Below are 21,273 nucleotides of genomic sequence, written 5' to 3'. Positions count from 1 at the left end.
TGATTTCTGGGACAAAAATTGTCTCTTAATGAGTCTTGACTATTTGAAAGCACTGCACCAAAAGGTTATGAAAGGCTATGAAAAGACAGCGTCTTGCTCTCACTCGCTGTCAAAGTGATATTTCTTCTTTCTGGTTACAGAAAACGTCAGTCTGGGGTATTCAGATTCTACCATTTATTACACTTATTACATTCTTAAATAAAAATGCTCCACTGAACAGTTCTTGCATAGATATCTTACAATACCAATTTAAAAAAGAATTATGAAACAGACCAGTAACAAAAATAAATTTCATCTTCTTCCTTAATAAAGAACATTACCATACTAACATTATATCATACAAATAATAATATTTTAAACACTTTGTACAGCAAAAGAACCAATAAACAAAAACACACAAGGAAAGAACAGAATAGAAAAAAAAAACGGAGAGGAAGAGTGTGAAGATTACAGGAAGTGAGGGGGTGGAGTGTTAGTGATGTGGCGAGGGAAAGAGAGGACAGTGAATATGAGGGTCCCTGCTCTAGCGAGAAACTACATGCTTCAGCCTACATATGGCAAAATGTCGTCCTACTTCCATACAGATAAATCAAGATGGCACATAACTGTTCTGTTTTCTTTTTTCTTTTTCAGACTTGTACCTGCTCTACCAACTGGAGGCCGTCTGAAAGATCCATGTTTGGATAAGAGAGAGAGAGAGCACCTGTAAAAGCTTTGAGGTCTGTTGTTGGCCGGTTGCTCCCTGGTTAGTGATGTCTAGGGACATTCATAGGTAAAAGATTGCTGACAGCTGGTAACATAACTGCAGGATGAAACTGAAGTGACGGCGCTTTCAGGAAGTGACCGTGGTTCTGCAGGTGCAGGGTGGGATAGATGGGGTGGGAGGTGAGGAACACAAAAAGCCAAAGGGAAAGACCTGGTGAAAACCTTACGTACTGACATATCAAGTTCGGACAAACACGGATACAGATGCACTTCAAGATGCAGTATATCTCAAGTCAAACGAGTGACTGGGAACTATATGGATGAGTATTTGAGTGTATACGCAGAATAGCAGAGTAAGCAGACTTTATTTTAATGCATTGTTGACCAAAAAAGACAATTAATGTTGTGCCATGAACCTACAAGCTTTATCTAAGAAGCTGAAGTATGAATCGTTCCCATGATCTTGTGATAAGTGCATCTTGAAATGCCACTAAATGTTATGTAGACAATCGACAGCAGTGTCATTTAAACAGACTAAGCTAGCGGTAACAATGACGTGTGTTAGTTATGCAGTGAAATGTTCCAATACGGACAATAAAAATGAAAAAGTTGTCACCTCTGACCATTTATCATAAAATCCCCTTGTGATGTTTCAAGCATCTTTTTGTATAAAATTTAAGCTGCCAAAAGCCTCTTTGAAGCAACAAAGCAAACGGCTTGGGAAGGGAGCTTCTCTGGAAGAGTGCGCATATCTAGTACACTTCAAATTTGTTCCCTTAGAATGTTTTCAAACATTCTTACTGTCGTGTAAAACACTCAGCCACAGCATTATCTCCGTACGGATAACTCGCAGTAGATAAGGTGGTCTTCTGTACAGCTAAAATCGTGTTAGGACTTACGTAAACAATCGTTTTAAAAACGATCGCCTGGATGGTGATTTCTAAAGACATGCGTGACCTGCACTGACTATAGAAGCACTAGAACCGATGCGACTAATTCGCTGTTTCAATTTCACGGCTAGGTTCTAAACTCATCCTCAACTTTGCATTCAAACCATATTTTACAAGCACACATACTCAAGACCAAGCCAATGATCACCTAGACATTAAAGAACAAATCATAGGAAGCTGGTGAAGGGCAGAAGAGATACTGTGAGAATAAAGTCGAACACAAAATTCTTCGTTCTCTCTTTCAACACCCAGCAGTTTATTTGCAAATGCGTAATTCTTTGGGCAAAGTATGCATCAGACGCCTGTGCAATTGACTGGACCGCTGCTGTCGTTCTGAGAGTGAGATATCGGGGGTCTTAAATGGCACTTGATATGTGAGGGGATATGTACGGCATGTTGCCTGCTAATGAATCTGATTGGCCTATTACATTTGAATTTAGTAACGTCTGGAGCATGTTGGCAAAAGAAGGGATTTTTGTTTGTAATTTTGCATTTAACGTTGCTTTGCACTGTGTTTAAACAGACAATATTTATATGTATATCTTAAGTGTTAACTTGAAGACTGGCTTCATTGCTTGTCAGTGTCAAAGAAAATGATATGACACGTTTTTTTGGTCTCTGCATTCCTTCTGTTATATCCCATATGGTGACTAAAGGAATAAGGGGAATCGTCGCTTTGTCAGGGAGCAAAAACAGGAGAGCAGAGCAGTGTGAAACAAATGTAGCTTTTCACCACTGCTATATGTGAGTAAAACGGAAATTGAACCCTTTCGAAACTTTATAGTTGATGTAACATGTAGAATGCTGTACACCGTCGATAGTTGCCCCATTTGTTGAATTGTGGGACATTAGACAACGTTTTTATGACACTATAGCAATACATCCTGCTCGCTTGCTTTACAGAAACTCATACATACAATCGTCACATATATGGGCCGCTTCTCGCGGAAAAAGTGCCACGAACCACAACTGATTGTACATTAATGGAGATGAACCAATTCATCCCCTATTTTGTCAAAAATTTGGCATGACTTTGCATTTCAATGGAGAAAATGAATTGGAAATAAAAGGAAATCAATTGAAAATGGCAACTAAAATCAAACTTGTAGTTGTGGTCAAACCGAGGTGATGGTGTGTGTGTGTAAGTCTGTGTATGTGTGTGTATGTGTGATAGAAGAGCTGCCTTCAGCAGGACTCAAACCAAGAGAAAGGCACCAACCCTTCAGTCTTAGGCAGTTCTGCACTGAGAGTTTCGGTATCGAACGTTAAGCTCTGGAAGTCCCCTGAGGGATAATCTGGGATTATTTAGTAGAGTCTGTGATGACTACGAACATGTTACCGCTGAATCATAATGGCTTTCAATCTCCCCTCCACCCTTGCAGCCATTAAATCAATGCAGAAGAGGAGGGTCGGCAGGGTAACGTCCTGATTGCGACGCCATGACAGGCTTCACAACCTTGGGAACGATGATATATTTTTTTGTACCCGCTATTTTGGAAGCTGATTGTTAACACAGAGCTAGACCTAGGCCCGGTTTAGCAGAATTTACTCGAGTGTATCAACAAGTTCTCGATTTAACGTCTGACGTCTGGATGGAACGCAATCCTACAAAACAACAATTGCTAAAACCCTGCTGTGAAGATTTCGGTGCAAAAACAAATAATGCTGAGAGGCAAGCTGCGCATGTATGTGTGCGAGTGCGTGTGTCTGTCTGAAAGAGGCTGCCATGCAGTGTTTCGTTTTAATGCTGTTCATTAACTTGGTAATTATTGTTCTGCTTTTTTTTCTTCTTGCGTTTTTCTCAGGAAAAAGCCATGAGCAATGAAACCATTCTGTCTGCATTGTGGTGCGTGTCTGTGTGAAAGAGTTTTTTTTAATGTATTTTTTTTTGTTTTCTGCTTTTTTACCCTCCAAGTTGTTTTTTTGTTTTTATGCTTTTTTTGTTTTGTTTTTGAGCTTTTTTTTTTTTTGACTGTATGAAAAAAAAGCACAGAGAACATTGAAAAAATCAGTGCAGACAATGGATACGAAACAGGCAAAGTTTGTCTGGGCTGATGCCACTGAGTTCTTTTGGATCCTTATCCCAGCAGGTGCTCCAATCTGAGAGTCAAACATCCTGCCAGCTGTCCCTCCCCGCCATAACGTCTCCTTCATTGGTCTCCTCCAGTGCACCAGACTACTATGTTCTTACATGGGTGCCAGAATCAACACAAAGCAAAATAACTCTTTCCAGTGTCAAGAGCATCACACAAGGTCCGTGCCGACGCACTCTGGTTCACTTTTCCCGGATCAAGTCTGAGCAAAGCAAAATGAAAAATAGAAGACTTCTGTCCTTTCATACCAAGCCAGCAGTTTCAAACTTTTCTGGGGGTTTCTGTTCCTGTCTTATGCTTCCAATGTTACGTTTCAGTGCCAGATAGCAGCCACTGAACCTTGTGCATACTGAGAAGGGCTCACAGTTCCCCCCCGTTGCCCGTATGTGCACATTTATGCTTGTGTTCACAAAGTAAGTTTTCACTTTTCAGAAGTTTAAGACATTTCAGCACAGAAGGAAAACAAACCATCTTTTTAACAGTCTTTAAAAAAAAAACAAAGGCAAGAAAGTGTCGCTGCGCATCATTTCGGTCGCCCGTGAGGTGACGGGTGTGAAGAGCAGAGAAGAGTTCGCTCCTGAGCGAAGGAGTACAAGAAATCAGCACACATCCTGAGCGTTGCCGTATTTTTTGTTTTTAATTTTTCCCGTGCAGAGACTGCTTCGGGGGCCGTGCGTTGCGTTTGGCCGCTACTTCCATTGGTCACTCCTCCGAACGTATTGGCAATGTTGTTTTCCGTGTTTGGTTGCTTGCTGTATACGACATAGCTGCAGGTTGGTAATTGGGATGTGTCCTTGGAAAAAGAAAAAGGAAGTTCCAGAATGTACAATGAACGTTGATTCTCTAGTAGGATTATGTTACGTGATGAATGACATGTGCGTTTCGATTTTGTACATGTAGCGTTCAGTTTACTGTCCCATGCTAGTGGTAAGTTACTGTACAAAAAGAGAATGAGAAAAAAAAAAAGGTGGTGTTTGGCAGTGTCTGACCTCCAAGCTAACGCTCAGTAAGGCATGGCTAATCACTGATGAAAAGGCTTTTGTACGGTCTTGAGAGTGTGTAGAATCCAACAACGCTTGCCCACGCTGCCTCGCATGTTCCTCCTGGTGACGTTTGCGGCCAGACCCCTCATGTGCACCCAAAGTCTGTTGTGAATGTTCCCGAATGGGCGGTGCACACATGTTCTTCTCTTCGTTCTCACTCTTTTTCTCTCACTCTCTCTATCCCGTCTCCCTCGGCCTTAGATATGTCGCTTCATGTGCAGAGCCAAGTGATCAGACCTGGAAAAACATCTGTAAAGAGAGAAAGAGAGAGACTTAGCTTGGAATCACTCAAGGAAACACATTTATTGACACAGATTGCGCTAAAGAGGGCCACGATCTAAGTTTCTTGGAAGATGTGTGGCAGCTTTGCAGATGGAACAGAGAAAACAACATTTGGCGTTTGAAAAAAAACCCAAAAAAAAACCATAGCCAGCTTTTTGCTCTAAAACTGGTGACAGATCGTTTTGAACGCATAGCTTGCCAATGCAGTTAGCAGAAAAGTCTGTGCTGAGCCTTGCGCAATAAATATTTTTTTGGGAGTGCGACCACAAATCACAGCGAGCCCGTTTGAATTAGGAAATTATTTCGAGGCTGGAGGTGAAATGGTATTGTTTAAACTGTGCGACTGCATTAGTTATGTAGCACTTGAGTCATAGCGGTTGGTTTCTCGTAGTGGGCCATGGGCTTTTTTGTGTCATCATCAATTAAGCTCACATGTAACCACTGCTGGTAGGAGCAATGCATAACCGTGCTTAGAAAATATGGTGTTGCGATGCCATTTCTACTCTACATTTATATGGCTATAAGGATTACTGTATTACAGCCAAAAAAGTGTTGAAAGTGAATCTTAACTGGAATGAATAAAAACTTGGAGAGTTGAAAAGGAGTAGAGAATTATAATTTCATTTTGCCTCTGGCTGTATCCATTATTAATTAGTCAAGAGCCACAGTGTTAAATCCGCTGTTGCTTTTTGGATGGGAAGCAGCCAAGATGCAAAATGGGGTGGGAGGACGGTGTGTGTATATACAGGTAGACACAGTTGGTTTTTCTACATTATATCTCAGTCTGACAGTTTTTGGTTTTCCCCTGTTGCTTCGCAGAATTCTGTTCTGAACATTGAACAAATGTACAATCATTCTCTTAGTATTTTCTCTCTTTCTCTCTTTGGTCCTTCAAGGAAAATCTTTCAAACGGACTTCCAATGGTCAGTCATACCTGTATGCCCAATGAGGCCTTGCGGTCTATAGAAGGCAAAAGCTGGGTTTTAGAAGTAACAATCCCATACATTTTTCTCCATAGAGAATTTTTTTAATGATTCCATAGAAACCTTTCAAGACAGACCTACCATGATCTTTGAAGTTAAACAAAAAAAGCTCAAATATTGCAATTAATTGACATACTGTATATTATGTGCATAACCAATGACTACAAATCAAAAAGAATTTGGGGATTGTAGTTCATTCCCTCATAAAAACAAAACCATATAAATGTATCCCCCCGCCATACTTATTTATTTACTTCAAATTATAATGTGTAATTTTGTGATTTGTCTATTTGTTGGTTTGCTTTTATTGAGGATTTTTTTTTAATTGGGGAAAAGTGTTCAGAACGAAGGCCACTGAAAATGTGGGTGGTTATTTTTTCTTTTTTCTTGACAAAATAAGCATATATACCTGACCATTTCCAGCACCCCAGTAGCAGCCAAGACACGTTTTCTTTATTTCTTTTATTGTTTACTAAAATACAGCTAGACTGCAGTAATGACCAATCATCATCTGTGGATTTGCATTATGTGAATGACATATATACATTTCACTTTTGTTCAGGTATGTGAATTTTTTTGCAGAGCCTGATGATTGTATTGTATTACACTCGGGTAAATTTTTGTTTGTGATTTGCATTGATCTAGGTGTAAATATGTGTATGGGTGTGTGTGTGTGTGTGTGTGTGTGGAGGTAGGGTAGAGCGACTGGACAGATGGTCCTGTGACTCACTGTAAGTGGCTGCTACACCAGCTGGCACACCCTTAGATCTCATAACCCCTCCCCCCACCTCTCACTCAACCCCTCTCAACACCCAACAGGGGGCTGTGCTTGATTAGGCAGGATTAATGATGCCCAATACACTTGTGTGTGTGTGACTGTGAGACAGTATGACTGTGTGTGTTGGCTGACTGTATTTACTGTTAGACTGCCCTTGACTGTAGCTTCTCATAACCCATTGTGATGGTAACACACTCTGTGTAATTACACCTAGCTGAGAGAAATACCACGGCTCATGCTGTTCCAAATCTTGTTTTATCTTCTAGATAATGTGAAAAAATGTTAAGGCTTTTTTTTTTTTTTTTTTTAAATATACCCTAAAAGTTACCTAAGTTTGGCATCAGTAATTTTGGTCAGCACTGGTTTTTCATTTAATTCTTAAACTGAATTCTTAATCACTGTTGTGGACGTGAGCAAGACTCCTATCCTCAGGTTGCCTCAGAGTAACTATCTCTGTAACTTAAGACGGATGCACATGTCTGGCACTATGCCAAAAATCATGGAAGAAATGCTGTATTATGTATTGACTGTTCTATTCTAATATCTAATGGTGTTGCCACATGTCTGCAGCTGCCTTTGTTTAGTAAGACTATTTAAATACAATTAAAAAAAATCTGTAATGGGACTCGCCCTGAACTGACTGGAGGCAGTGCCAGAGAAGAGGTCAGTTGCAAAATTGAAGACCATAATGGGCAGTTTTGCACACCTTTTCAACAGTGTACACTCAGAATCACCTTTAGCCCCTGGCTTATTCCATCCAGATTCAACTAGGCATCCTTTCTGCCATCAGACAATAGATACTGTCTCCTTGTGCCATTGCTACACATTATTCTTTATTGTTATCCCAGTCAAGAGTAATAATGCTGCACAAGGACACTTTCACATTTCAGCAGCATCACTGTTCACATTTGTAATAGTTTTTCCATTCTTTATACACCCATAATTCAATGCACAACCAAAAATGGATGTGCTTTCCCGAAAGGTTCTTCAAGGTTTAGTATTAAAAGTTAATAACAGGAGGGCTCAATTTATAAATGCTTCCCAGGGAAAGATGGGGATCTGTGTGTGGGATTCTGCAGCGGAACTAAATTGCTTAGGCTAGACTTCAACTTCAGAAGATGCCCTTGTTTATACCTGACATCAGGGAGAAAGAATTGTCAATGTAGATTTGCTTATCCAAGCCGGCTCCTCCTCCTTTTGTCATGCAATAGCTGCCAAACACTGAGTAATGAGTGTAGGGACACAGATTTCCCCATGCCTTCCCCCAGAGAGTTCACGTGCTTGGCTGAGCCTGAGGGAAAACGGCGCTGTTCAGGTGTCGGCAGCAGTCTGCAGAACAGAGGCCGTCCCAGCCGCAACTTGTCCGCTGGGATCAGTGGAGCTTCATTGTGATGGAGCAGCAGAGAAATGTTCAATGGACAACTTTCAAAAGGCTGCGGCAAGGTTGGTTTGATGCCGACGGCGAGACAGGGAGCCGTGTCTAATTGTGCCTCCACCTGGAGCTGGCTCAGTGGGCACGCGGCCTCCACTGTGTAATTGCTGCCCGCATGCCAGGCCCGAGTGACAGCTTCCTAATACTGTCACCTGACAGGCTATCACTCTTTCTCCCCATGCTAATGCAAATCTCCCTTTTTCTCTGCTGTTTCTGTGTCTCTTCACCTCTTTATCACCAACGCCAACACACGTTCACCATGCTGCCTCTGCATCACATGTGTGTGCGCGCACTTGACTTTCTTCTAGAGCTGTTGTACAGCCAAAATAATCTTTGTTGCATTAATTTCCAATTATCACTGTAAAGCTGCTTGGAAACAATCTTGACTTGACTTGGCTAAAATATAGCCTGTAAGATTTAAACTGGGTTCCCACAGTCATGAGGTGAAGTTGTGATTTCCAGACTAGACATTTCTATGACTTTCTCCATGACTTGGTGTTTAACAGAAATATAAATATATTTATACTCAGCTCTGAAATATTTTGTTTGCAGTAAAATTGCTCTTTGTGAGTGTAATCACTATCCTGAACAATTCATGGAAAATTCAGTGGTCAGAATGTTTGAGTACAAAGTCAGTATTTAGTCCACAGACAACTTGTTGTGTACTGTTTCCATTTGCACTTAACTTAAAGTTCATTACTACTGAATGTGTATTTTCTGTGCCACTAGCATAACTAAACAAAATTACAAAATGTACTATTTTCAAGCAGGTTTCTTGGACACTCAGTTGTCTCCCATTGGTCAGAAAAAGTTATGGCTGCCCTAAACCGTTTCAGTCAGCCTGGGCAACCATCCAGGCAAGTACATTATTTTTTTTCGGACACACCAATTCTAATCATGCATACTTTAAAAATAGTGGTTCTCAACTTGTGGGTCCCATGGTAATTAAGCCATGACCCATTTTTTTTTTTTTTTTTTTTTAGGAATATTTGTTTTTAAAAAAACAAGCAATTTTATTTCATATTGTTGACACACACACACACACACACACACACACACATTGTAAGAAAATTACTACTGATGGCTAAACAGTAGGCCTATAAGGTATAGCTATTAAATGGCAGTCCCAAACTCGTTTTTGTTAATACAATAGAGTTGGTAAGTTGGTATGAGTTATAAATGGACAAAAGTGGCATTTTGGGGTTACAGAAACAACAGTCACCATGGTAAATCACAATACTTACATGAACTGTTAATGAAACGTATGGAAACTGCTCCTGATGAATAGAATAACTGCATGCAAATCATTCCCAACTAAAACACACGACGTGCTAGTTTCGTGGTTTATTGGCAACTTTACTTTTATTTCATGACTTATTTATTAACAACATAACAACAACGTTGATGTATAGTGAAGAGATATACAGCACTCATTGCTGCATTAGCGCGTGCAATATACGTCAACGTTGTTGTTAATTAGTAAGTAATGAAATAAAAGTAAAGTACCAATAAACCACGTAACTGGCACATCGTGTTTTAGTTGGGAATGATTTGCATGTAGTTCATTCTATTCACCAGGAGCAGTTTCCATAAGTTTAATTAACAGTTCATGCAAGTATTGTGATTAAAAAAAAACACAACACAAAACAAACTCATCAAATATGCTGTGTCTTTCCTCTGTAGCTCTACGTGCATCCATTTCTTCCTGTGCCTCTACCCAGCTCTTTTATATTACTGTTGTGTAACTCTCTTACCTTGGAATGCACACCCATGCCTTTAACTTCTCTTTCTCCCTGCACTCAAGCCACAGTGTGGGAATATGCTGTACCGAAGGGAGGACGGAGGAAAGTGGAACAGGATGCGAGCATGAGATATTCACAGTAATTCAGTAATGGGTATCACAGGACCAGACTGTGAATGAGTTATTCAGCAGGGAACTGGGCCTGTACTAACTTCCAATGAGCCTGATGCAGTTTTGGTATGTGCATGCCATCAGAGAGAATTTGAGAAAACAAGAGCAAAGGGAGGGTTTTTTTTGAGGGAGAGAGTTTGGTCTTCTAGTCTCATAGCTAAAGGAATTTGTTTATGGGCACTTGAGGACTGTGGACTACTGAATGTGTAGGAGTGTTAAAGAATTAAAAAAGGGTTAAATGAGCGTATGCATTTATTGTGAGCTAGCTTTGCAGGATTTGCAGTGTCTCTTACCTGTCGCAGTGGTTGCACTTGAAAGGTTTGGCACCAGTGTGTTTGCGGTAGTGCCTTGTCAGTTCGTCGCTTCGTGCGAAACGCCATTCACAGCCTTCCCAGGAGCATTTGTAAGGCTTCTCACCTGCATGCACAAACACACATCATTTAATCCATGCTTTACCATTCACACACACCTGTACACAGATGGTGTACCTCTGGAGCGAGGCAGCCGATGTGCCACTGTGAGCACCGTCAGCAGTTCCATTATCAACATCATTCATTACTGTTTCTCTCAATCACACATCCCAGCCAGCCAATCAAATTTGCTGCTTTTTCTCCCAGTCGACCAATCACATGTCTGTAGCCCAAACCTCCTGTATTCTCAATAGTAAAAAATGTTGCCTTCTCAATATATGGAGGTGATCGTTTTCAGAAACAAAAATGTATTTGATCAAAGAGTTTTTCCATCTGTTTTTAAATTGAAGTGAGGCTGCTTAAATGTGCTCAGTCACCATAACAGAATGAATTCATAACCCAAAGTCAAGTATCCAAAATGAAGCCATTTGTGCTAAATGTTCTTCACCCTCCCATTGAGCTCTGAAATTCAAATGAAGTTAAACAGATGGGAAAGGAGAAACCAATTGTTCCACATGCTGTACTTTTATGCCTCAAATTCAAAATATGGCCATGAGTGAGGGAGGAAGGGGGGTTTCAACACCCGAAGAGAGGGTCCCAGCACAGTGGCAGTGTTCCTGGGGAACAGAACTGGCTTCAGCCTGGGGCCTGGGTGGGAATGGGGAGGGTGTTGATGGCATGGATTCAGATCTGGAGGTGGTAATGATAATTGGGGTCTTAATGACGCTTAATGGGAAACAATGCCATATTCACAGTACAAGAGCTGCCAGCTACTCCAGCAAACGCTGTGTGCACCAATCTTCCTAACCAGAATAAAGTGGTTGTTTCTCCATTGGAAATAGTTCACTAAATTGGTTCCGACCACATGTCTAAACTCACTAAGTAGGGATGGTGATTTTCATAGTTGATTGTTGAATCAAATGTAATATAATTAAAAAAAAAAGTTTAGATAGTTAAAGGTAGATAGGCAGACTAGATAGATAGACCAATAGACTGATGAATAGATGAACAGATAGACAGATGGAAGGATGGAAGTTCAGACAGATGCAGTAGGCAGGTTATTGATTTTTGATTTTTGATTATTGATGGTTAATCAATGAATGATTAGTCATTAACAATCCTACTAAACCTGCCTTACTTGAAAGACTATACTAACAAGCCTGGACCAACAGAAATTGGACTCTGGAAACTGATGAAGAAAATCATAGAGGGAATGGAAATGACTACAGGCTGTTATTTTCTTTTTTCCTTTTGTAAGGAAAATATGATCCAGTTAGATGTGGGGAAAGTGGAAGGTATTCGCTTTCGCAATATTTCATATCCCCAAAAATGTATGCAGTTGATATGAGCACACTGTTACTGTTATGAAATCAAAGTATGTTCATCTATTTATCCCGTCTCGTTTTTTCGCTTTATGATGCAAGATGAGGTAACGGATGACATAACGTCGGGTTTACCACTACGTTGCTCAGTCTGTCCTAAAAGTCTGTTATGATGCAACATAAAGAATGACACGGCAATGGCGACGAGGAAAACTACTAGTAAGAGGCCTGACCAGGTCCTCTTTCCATTCCCCATAAAAATATTTCTTGACTTCCAATGACAAATAGAAGAGGATTTTTAAATATAATACAATGTACTTGGCCTTTTTTTCACTAGTTCACCTCTGGGAATATTGCAAACAAGCAGCGGGCCTTCTTTGACATCTCTCATCTTTCTCTGCCAGGCAAGACGCGCACAGACAAACAGTAGGTCAAAGTGCCTTGAGGTTTATTTTATTATGTTTGCCTGTCCTTGAGCTTTTTCAATTTATAAAATCAGTTGGAGAAAATATTGCCACGTCTGCTCTCGTGTCTGTGACTGCTACAAGTGTGCAGGAAGAGCATCTCTGTGTCATTTGGAGAGTGGCGGGCCGCAGGTGTGAGACGGCAAATGTTTCGCACTACACTCACAATAATTGGCCAAAGACCCCCACGCGCTCGCTCCCTCCTTATGCCGTAGCCCCCTTCCTCCGCCTCTTTATTTCGTTCCCTCTCTTGCTGTCTGACAGCAGCGAGGCAGGCTTGGACCTGCAACCACGGCAACCATAACGCAGGCCAATTATAACTTGGAGAGTCACGGATGCATGATGGAGTCGCCTAGCAACCAGCCAAGAGAGGGAGAGAGAGTGTTAAAAGGAGAGAAGAGACAGAAAGAGCCATTCAGTCGGTATGCAACCTATGGACACTCCGCAATACCAACCAATTATTGCTTGCTTTAGATATGCATGATGTAGTTGCCTGGCAACCCCAACTGTACCCAAAGAGGGTAGGGGAAAGGTGGGATTGATTTGGCATATTGGAGCTTCAATTGGTATCTAGAGCTGCAAATAATCAACCTATTACAGTCTTTTGATATGGTTTCCTAGCAACGGATCCCCTCCAAAACGGCAAGCTCCTTCCCTCGCACCAGTGTCCTAGGTGTGTACGGTGTGGTTAATTACATTTCCTCAGGACAGAGTGCTGGTAAGCTATTATTGTCTCCGAAGTTTAGATTTCAGAGGTAGGGCCCAATTATCATCCATTCATTTCGGCTTCTCCAGTGGCTCATGTTGCATTTCAAAATGAGCTCTCTGATTCTAACCCATTTTTATCCTCCAAATCCCATTCAGGGATGTGCTATTAACTTCAGCAAAAATTGTTGACAAAGCAAAGTAGGACCATGTCATTACCACAGGGCTCCACGTCTGCATTTATGAGTGTAAATGAATGTGAAAAATTACTTAAGTGACTTCTGACACCCAGTCAGATGTATTGGTGTATATTAATACAATAAAACTCCCTAATGCAATTAAAACAAAATAAAAGCTCCCTAATGCATTTAACCTTAAATGCTTTTGTATTCTTTTGTTTTCTATCCAAATCAACAGAGATTCCTTTCTCACTAGAATAATGTGAATCATAATGTGACATTATTTGTGATTTGTAATTTGGTCATGTCGATGTTCCTAGGTAGCCCTTTGGGTGTCCTGTCAAATCCAGTCATGAGCTTTGTTGGATTATCACCAACTGATTAATGCATGCTTAACAACATCTGTCTTTCAACCAATAAGGTAAGCCTACTGTTCAACATTTAATAATGTTATATATATATATATAACATTATTCATAAGGGCATCAGCCAACCCTGTAACTGTTTTATGCCATCTCTCAGGTTATCTTAAAATATTCAATCTGAAAAAAATATTTTTTTCCCCATGAATTCTGTAGAAATGCTTAATTCACTTTTCAGGGCCATGAGTGCTCCTAAACAAAAATATTAGCATCGAGCATGGCTTCTCTTAAATCCTATTGTAATTTTAATCTCCCTGTTTTAGTAATCTACGGAAATGATAACTGAAAGAGCAGGCTTAAGCTAATTAAAGATAATAGTCTGTCTTGTAATAAACACATTATGTGATGAGCTAGCAAGCCAAAATGTTCCTTTAGGGTTTTTATTTTCCCCTTTTTCCTGCTATTGCTTATTTCCCCCGATCTTCAAAAGTGAAGCACCATCTATACGCTAGAATCAGCCTAAAAGCGATTAGCACCACCAGCTCTCACAGAAACCTGCCGAGTCAACAGCTGGCCACAGGGGCCAGATACGCTACATTGAGGCCACTGTCACAGTAGGTTTCGGGGCCATGGCAGAGTGCAACATGCTCTCAGGTTCAGAGAGAGGGCAGCAACTACGGCACCGGAGCGTGTGAGCTTGAATTAGCTGGGAAACAAGATTCAGCTCAGTCAGTCTATCAATCTTCTTGCAATTACTGACTGCACTGGCAGGTTTTGAATGCTGTGGCTGGGCTCATTTTAGTTTGAGATTAAGGTGCAGGAGAGAGAAAAACAGATATTTTGCTTTGGGGCTGTGCAGCAAAAATCGAGTTAGCTTCACAAGATCTCTTGTGACCCTTCTATAGTATTTTCTGAACTCTGAAAACTTCATCTTATTACATGCCGAGTAAGACTTGCTAAACCAGAAACCTTTCTCCAGGAAAGCTAAATGCTATACGTGATGCTAAATGTTAAAACATATGTTATTGGAGCATTTAATCACCTGTATGTGTCCTCTGGTGTGCCTTTAGGTGGGAGCTTTTTGTGTAAACCTTCCTACAGCCATTAAACTGGCAACGATGGACCCTCTTTTTGTTTTCCGGGATGTCCCCTCCGCCTACTGTTCCCAGGCCTCCTTCACCGTCACTCTGTGCCCCGCGATTTGGTGGCGAAGGTAGCGAATGTGTCGCCACTAACTTTGCTGCCCCAAGTCCCACTTTCTTGGCCACCAGTTTCAGCGTGAGCGTGCCATCAGCTGTGGCGGTAAGTGTCTGCGTGGGCTTCACAAGATGGCGTCCCAACTCCGGGGAGGAAGGTGGCGTGAGGGATGTGACTGCGTTTAGCTGGGCGGGATTAACCCCTCCGCTGGCTTCTTTAAGCCCTGCGTCGGTACTCTTGGCGTTGGCTGGGGCATGGAGGTTTTTGGGAAGGGATACCAGTAGAGGTGGGGGGCTGGGCTCGTCTGATAAATTGGGCAGCAGAGGGTCCATCAGGTCCTCGTCGCTGTCTCCCCTCATGAAGGCTGGCGTAAGGAGGCAGTCAAGCTCCTCGTCGAAGAGCTCCGAAAGCCTTTTGGGCTCCGTCTGTAGGTACCTCTCCAGTTCCAGACATGTCTGCAGGAGAAACAGAAATGCATAAACATGAGACAGTAAGCCTTAGAATACTCTTAAGTCCAGTGATGTTTATAAAGGGAAAGCTAACCGTCTGAAAAAACACATGGTTACAGCTGAACATGTCAGTGAAACACGTGGTGCATCAACACTTTTCCAGTTGGTGTTGGTTTAGTTGGTCGCACTGTTGAAAGTGTAAACGACTACATCTGCTACATAGAGACTTTCGCACAGAATTTTTTTCGAGTGCAGCTGAGGGGCAACATTTTCTGGGAGAGAAGTTGAACATCCGTGGAATTTTTATTACACTTGCTGCGGTTGAGGGAATAGTATTTATCTATGTAGCGTAGGCTATTTTGTACGGTGCTTATTGAGCGAGAAATGACCGTCTTATTACTTAAGATACCTTTCCCCTCACTCTGGTTTTTCCTCTGATGAATACTTTGGCAGACAGAGGGAGGTCGGAAGAGAAAGACAGCACTATCATGGCTCACTGACTGCTCACTCAGCAGTTTCTTTTTCAGTGGTTTAACATTATTGTTCCCCAGTCACAGTGGCCAGTTTGGATATTAGAGAGTTCTGTTCAGTGTGTTGCGGTAAAGGCACTTTGGCAGTCAAATGGCAGTAGAGTAAACCTTCCAGCTCTTTACTTCATGCCAGCTGTAAATTACAGTTGTTGTACATGCCCTATCTTAACTTATTCTGTCATCTCCTTTAGCTCAGACCAAAAAAAATTGTCCAAAATGAATGGTATTTCCTAGCTATTTCCTATTTCCTAGTTGTCTACTGATAAGCTGCAATTTTTAGTCTATTAATTGAAATATGTATATGCATGCAGGGGTTTTTCAAACTAAGGTTTAGGGGCTATTAGGGCGCCTGCAAAAAACTTTCTATCTAAAATAATTTCTGCTAAATGTTTTTTTAAATGGTCAAAATTGGTTGTTTTTGCAATGTCACACTTAACATAGTATAAATGGGGTTTTATACATGGAAATATATTACTACATGAAAATATATTGGGTCCCTTAGAAAGAGATAAACCCTTGCATGCATGCAGGGATTTCTTTGAGGTTACTGTTTCAGACTAAACACAGAAAATTTTTAGAAACAGTATCAGATACATTTCTAATGCAATTCAATCCCAGCTACTGCTTAAGTGAAACATTGATTGAATTTACTTGAAGCCAAATGGTTCCTCTGCACTTTCTCTGACCTCACTGGTGACACTGAAAGAAAGGCACTAATACTGTAGCATAGCTACAATTTGACTCATGTTATGCAATACAGCAGAGCCTTCAACAAAGACTAAAATAACTGAAACACAGTCCACTGCAGCAGCTACAATTCACCACTGCAAGCTCTCCCCGTCAGCTCTCCATTCATTTATGATTCTGAGCACTACCTGGAGAGTGCATGAATTATCCATGCACTGAAGCTTTTTTAGCCATGTTTTAGCATGCAGGAATTTTAGCAACCAAGAGAGATCATGCACCTATTGGAATTATTCCATTTTTGTGCATTTTGTAGGCCTTATTACTTTAATAGATGCTCTGCGGACATACCCAACCTGCATTGATCAGCACAGTGCAGCATAAGTATAAATTCTCAATGTAATGCAGCTTAAAGCAACATGCCATTGAGAGATGGCAGAGGGTTGAAAAAACTTGGCATAAGCACACTATATTTTCACACACATCAGAGCAACTACATGAACAAAAAAGAAAGGAAAATGTAGATGAGGTGATTTGACTCTTCTGGACGGGCTGCTTGTGTAGAAAGCCCCTTCATACCCTGCTTATATTGTGCACACTGAGCTCCATCTATTATAAATGCAGTGCCAGGGGGTTCGCATGCAGCGCTAAGAGCCAATGTCAGACAAAGAGCGGGCAAAGAGAGGCGAGGGGGAGAATCGCAAAACTGTTATTAGCAAATGTGGATGCAGTCCAAGTTAGACACAAAGGGGAAATTATCGCCAATCTCAGAGTCAGTTCCTCTCGCTGTCTCCGCTCCCTGCTTGGATAATAAAGTCGGCACATTATCTAAACTAATGTGTTTATATCTCCACCCGCATCTAACAAAACAGCTTTTTTTTTCGAACCCTCTCTATTTTTTGAGGTTGAAATTATGATGATTTTTCGCTCATACAAATAGATTTTAATTAAGCATTTTGGCTTTCATCAGATGTCGTTTGAAGTTCTACCTCTTGATGCAAAACCGATCTCTCTTCTGCACTCCTCTCTCTCTCTCCACACAGCATGCGCTGATGACTAATTAGCCACTCAAACGACCCAGCAAAGAGAGGCTCTTTATTCAGTTAATTTGCTGATGGGAAGCCTAAGTGTGTATGTGTGCGTCTGTGTGCTTGTATGTGTGTAAGATGTAGTCACTAAGAACAACACTTGAGTTAAAAGTGCTGTATTTATATATTTATTTAAAAAAAAAAAAAAAGGACCGTAGCAAGCGCTGCTGCTAAACATTTCAAAAGGGTTATAGAGTGTAATGCAATAGAAGAACATTTTAGTTTTTCATCCCTGCTGGAAAAGCCATCTTAAACCAGCCCAAGCATGTTCTTGGCTGATTTTACAGTCTGCACAATTTGGTTTTCAGCTAGTTTAGGCTGACCATCTGAAAAGTGCCCCAAATCCCCTTTAAAACAGCCAATAAACTGGGCTGACTAGGGTATGGGACCAGCTAAGACCAGCAGGCTGGTTTAAGATGCTTTTTCAGTAGGAACAGGAGAACCTAAATCAGTTCTATGGTTCTAATGGTGCTTCAAAGAACCCAGAAGAGTTTAATTGTTCCTCTTTTCCAAAAATATGCTGATCTGAAGGACCTATAATGAAACATTTTCATAGTCAATTGGAACCCAAGAAAAGGGTTCTTTGATGCACCTAACAATTTAAAGATTATAGGCTGTCATGCAGAAATATGAGCAGACCAGGTGTTCCTTCCTGCAACACATGTCCTAAGCTCTAGCAATGTTTTGTTCCATAAAGCACAATGGTTGTCAATGATCTTGTGATGAAATCTGTCTATATGACATAATTTCGTACCCTGCAGTGTTCATAACAATTTCCCAGGGTGATGTGATTCCACCATGGCCATTAACACTTTTATGACCTAGCAAGACTAAATATGTATCCTTCATGTATTGAAGGGCTTTTTTCCTGTTTGCACACCACATGCATTTATCTAAATTTTTTCAAATATTTTTTTAGGGATGCGCCATATCTGCTGCACGATTACCTCTGTAATGACACAACAATTACCCGGGAACCCTTGGAGATGACTTGTGCCAAGTGACACACACTCGCCATCAACCTCAGGAAGTGTTTCGAAACTCTATAGCCCATAAGGACCTCCCTCCAGGATGTGTCTATCCATGCACCGAGAGAGATACCAAGCCGCCTGCAAATTTGCAGTCGGAGGAATATCCTATCTGTCCCGATGACATATAAACCATCATCACAGCAGGGTGGACATCAGAGTCATCTGAGGCCCTCACCGTCATGGATAGGATTTCACGGATCTTGCGTGCCTTTTCAACCGCTCTCTCAGTTTGGTTCCTGCACCTCGCTGGCTGAGCTCAGGGAGGGGAGCTGTCACTGCTGTCCTGGTGCTGGAGTGTTGGGTTGAGTAATGGAGGGGAGGCTGACAGGGGTCTGGGGAGGGGGAAGTGAGTGTGGAAGAAAACAGCTGTCAAACACACACACTAGAGTGAAGCTTGAATCTCTTCACTTTATCTACTGTCATCGTCCCATCCCCCTGTACCCCCACTCTGGGTATCCTGACATTTAGACAATACAGTTACAGCATGGGGCTGATCACAGTTTGTGATTTACTGCAGACCTCTGTGTGCGGATGGCCAATTGACAAGTGGCCATAAAACCAATGACTACAATTTCTTACAAGCAGACATCCTAACAAAAGGGCCGAAAAAAAAAACATGAAAAAGAGTCTCAGTAAAGCAGTTAATAACCAATAGAAGAGCACTTATGTGAAAAGTAAACATCAGTGTGGTACGATCCCGAGCGGCTGCTGAACCTCCTTTTGATCTCGCTTGTGATTCTCCCCATCAAAGCAAGCGCAGTCAATAAACGGCCGCTTCCATTGCAACCTCACTCTCACAGAAGAGATGTCAGCAACTTGTTAGGAGTCTACGGAGACACGACTGCATCTGAAAATGTAGCCCTAGCCTTTACACAACCCGTCACTCTCACTAAACTGCAACATTTGGACAACAAACAATTTGTGTTGCACCCGACACCTGCAGAAAATGGTTGTATGCTGCTCGTCAAGAAGCACAAGGACAGAAAACACTGGGATATACTGTAGGTCAATGACATTACTTTTTTTTTTTTTTCAATTGAAACTACTATGGATATAAGATAGTATACAATAAGAGTGTTTTATTTATTTTAAACCATATGAAACCAACATAATTCAAAGAGTACATTTCTAAAACTTGGCACATTGGTTTTAAACTAGATTGTTTTTTCTTTTCTTTTTTTTTAAATAGTGATTACTTATACGTCATTGACCCATAACCCTACTTAAATAAATGAAATCCATCTACTTCTACAGGCCTTCATCCACTTCTACTGTTTAACTACTACCTACAGCAGACTCGTCCTTCTGGCCCCCTCCTATGAAATTTTAATCAGCGGTCTGTGATGGAGTGACTTTTTGCAGACTCTCCCGCTGTGTAATAGCCCTCCTTTTTTCCTGTTTCTGCACCTGTGTCATCCCTCCCTACCCCCTCTTACACTTCCACCTCCCCCTTTTTTGCCAAAACGGTGGGGTCCTCTGGAACACACACACACACACAGACGTTCTCGAGCATGGCGAGGCAATTAGCACCCGGGCGCCTCTTCTTGGTCCCCTCTGCCCCACTTCGGCCTAGCCAGTCTGATAAACGCAGATTATAAAATGAATGAATGGCACGGACACATGTGGGAGATAAATGCTAACAGCTGTTAGCAGGAACAAGACAGATATGCTCTTTTAATTTGGGTGGATAATTTAATCCCGTTTCCCTTGGCCCTTGGCCACTGTTGCAGTGGATGGAGGCTCGTCGCAGGTCGTTTGTCAAGTCAGGGCCTCTGTCCTCCAATGTGCAGCATTTGTTTGCTGAGGAAAAAGATGTAAGATAGAGGACACAAGAGAAATGTTTTACTTACAGCAGGCTGTGAATTTCTGCCGGTCAGCCTCCAGTTTGAGGGTGTATTTACACGTGTAAGATCAGATACTTATCTGTGTGTTTGAGCAGCAGAGAGCGATCTTGAAAATTGTGTAATTTTAGTGAAAAGTATGATGCTTGAATGCCATGGCTAAACCATTTGTCATTCTTCAGTGACGTGCCAATGACCACCTGCCACTGATTTCTCCACTGCTGCATAGCTGAAGAGTAGGCTGAGATTGGTTATGTGGATTGGTGCTGACTATCTGTCATTGGCAGAACGCTGGTAACATGTTAAGAATGATCCATTTTAAAGATCTCTAATATCATGCTTCTGCCAAAAGAGACATAAAAACCCCAAGAGAAAACAATGCAGCTCTTGCCGTGGTGAAATTAAAATGTGCAGAGCTGCGGTATAATGGCGAAAAATAAAAAAAGGGCCAATTATTCACTGAGGATGGTGTCCTATTAGCGAGTTGGCAAAACTGGACACTCTGTGACGAATGGGCCACTGCAAATAAGCCTGAGGCTCTGGCATCCCAACTGCCTGAACATTTTCAGGGCCAGATTTACTGAGCAGCTCTTTAGCGGAAGAACCTCTGCCCCAGATTTCTCTGGAGAAAAAGACTTGGTTTTGTGTCATGCATTTACATATAGGTTTCATTATTGTTGTGGTTGCCTGGGAACCAGATGATATTTAAATCCCTTGTGTACATCTGCAAATGTAACTTGCATGGCTTGTCAGGGAGGCATTCTGCACAAACAAAAAGCCAGATTCGGTAGGCTTACGCTGCAAATGCATCTACACAGGCTTGTCATCAAGTT

The 21,273-nt window shown here is 41.5% G+C and overlaps 1 protein-coding gene and 1 long non-coding RNA gene across 4 annotated transcripts in view; one reads left to right on the top strand and one right to left on the bottom strand.

Moving 5' to 3' along the window:
• The first annotated feature begins 579 nt into the window (after positions 1-579).
• LOC307165145 lies at positions 580-19,562 on the top strand. 2 transcript variants are annotated; one of them, XR_013822418.1, is made up of 3 exons: positions 580-719; positions 13,579-13,679; positions 18,488-19,562. It is a non-coding gene; the product is annotated as an uncharacterized lncRNA (long non-coding RNA). The 2 variants fall into 2 exon arrangements; XR_013822417.1 differs by lacking the exon at positions 13,579-13,679.
• Positions 1,163-21,273, bottom strand: part of klf7b (Kruppel like factor 7b) — a 42,478-nt gene continuing 22,367 nt past the window's right edge. The window contains exons 2-4 of one of the 2 annotated variants that reach the window (XM_079882477.1): positions 14,663-15,272; positions 10,472-10,595; positions 1,163-5,040 (exon numbers count right to left, since the gene is read on the bottom strand). In XM_079882477.1, the coding sequence (XP_079738603.1) occupies positions 4,989-5,040; positions 10,472-10,595; positions 14,663-15,272 (786 nt within the window). In that variant the 3' untranslated portion in view covers positions 1,163-4,988. Of the gene's footprint in view, positions 5,041-9,247; positions 9,581-9,841; positions 10,596-14,662; positions 15,273-21,273 lie in introns of those variants that run through there. The other variant, XR_013822416.1, reaches the window with a different exon arrangement.

This window comes from Squalius cephalus (assembly GCF_949319135.1).
Source record: "Squalius cephalus genome assembly, chromosome: 9".
NCBI classification, from domain to species: domain Eukaryota; kingdom Metazoa; phylum Chordata; class Actinopteri; order Cypriniformes; family Leuciscidae; genus Squalius; species Squalius cephalus.
Note: the sequence above shows the minus strand (reverse complement) of the source record. Positions and strands in the feature narration are given on the sequence as shown.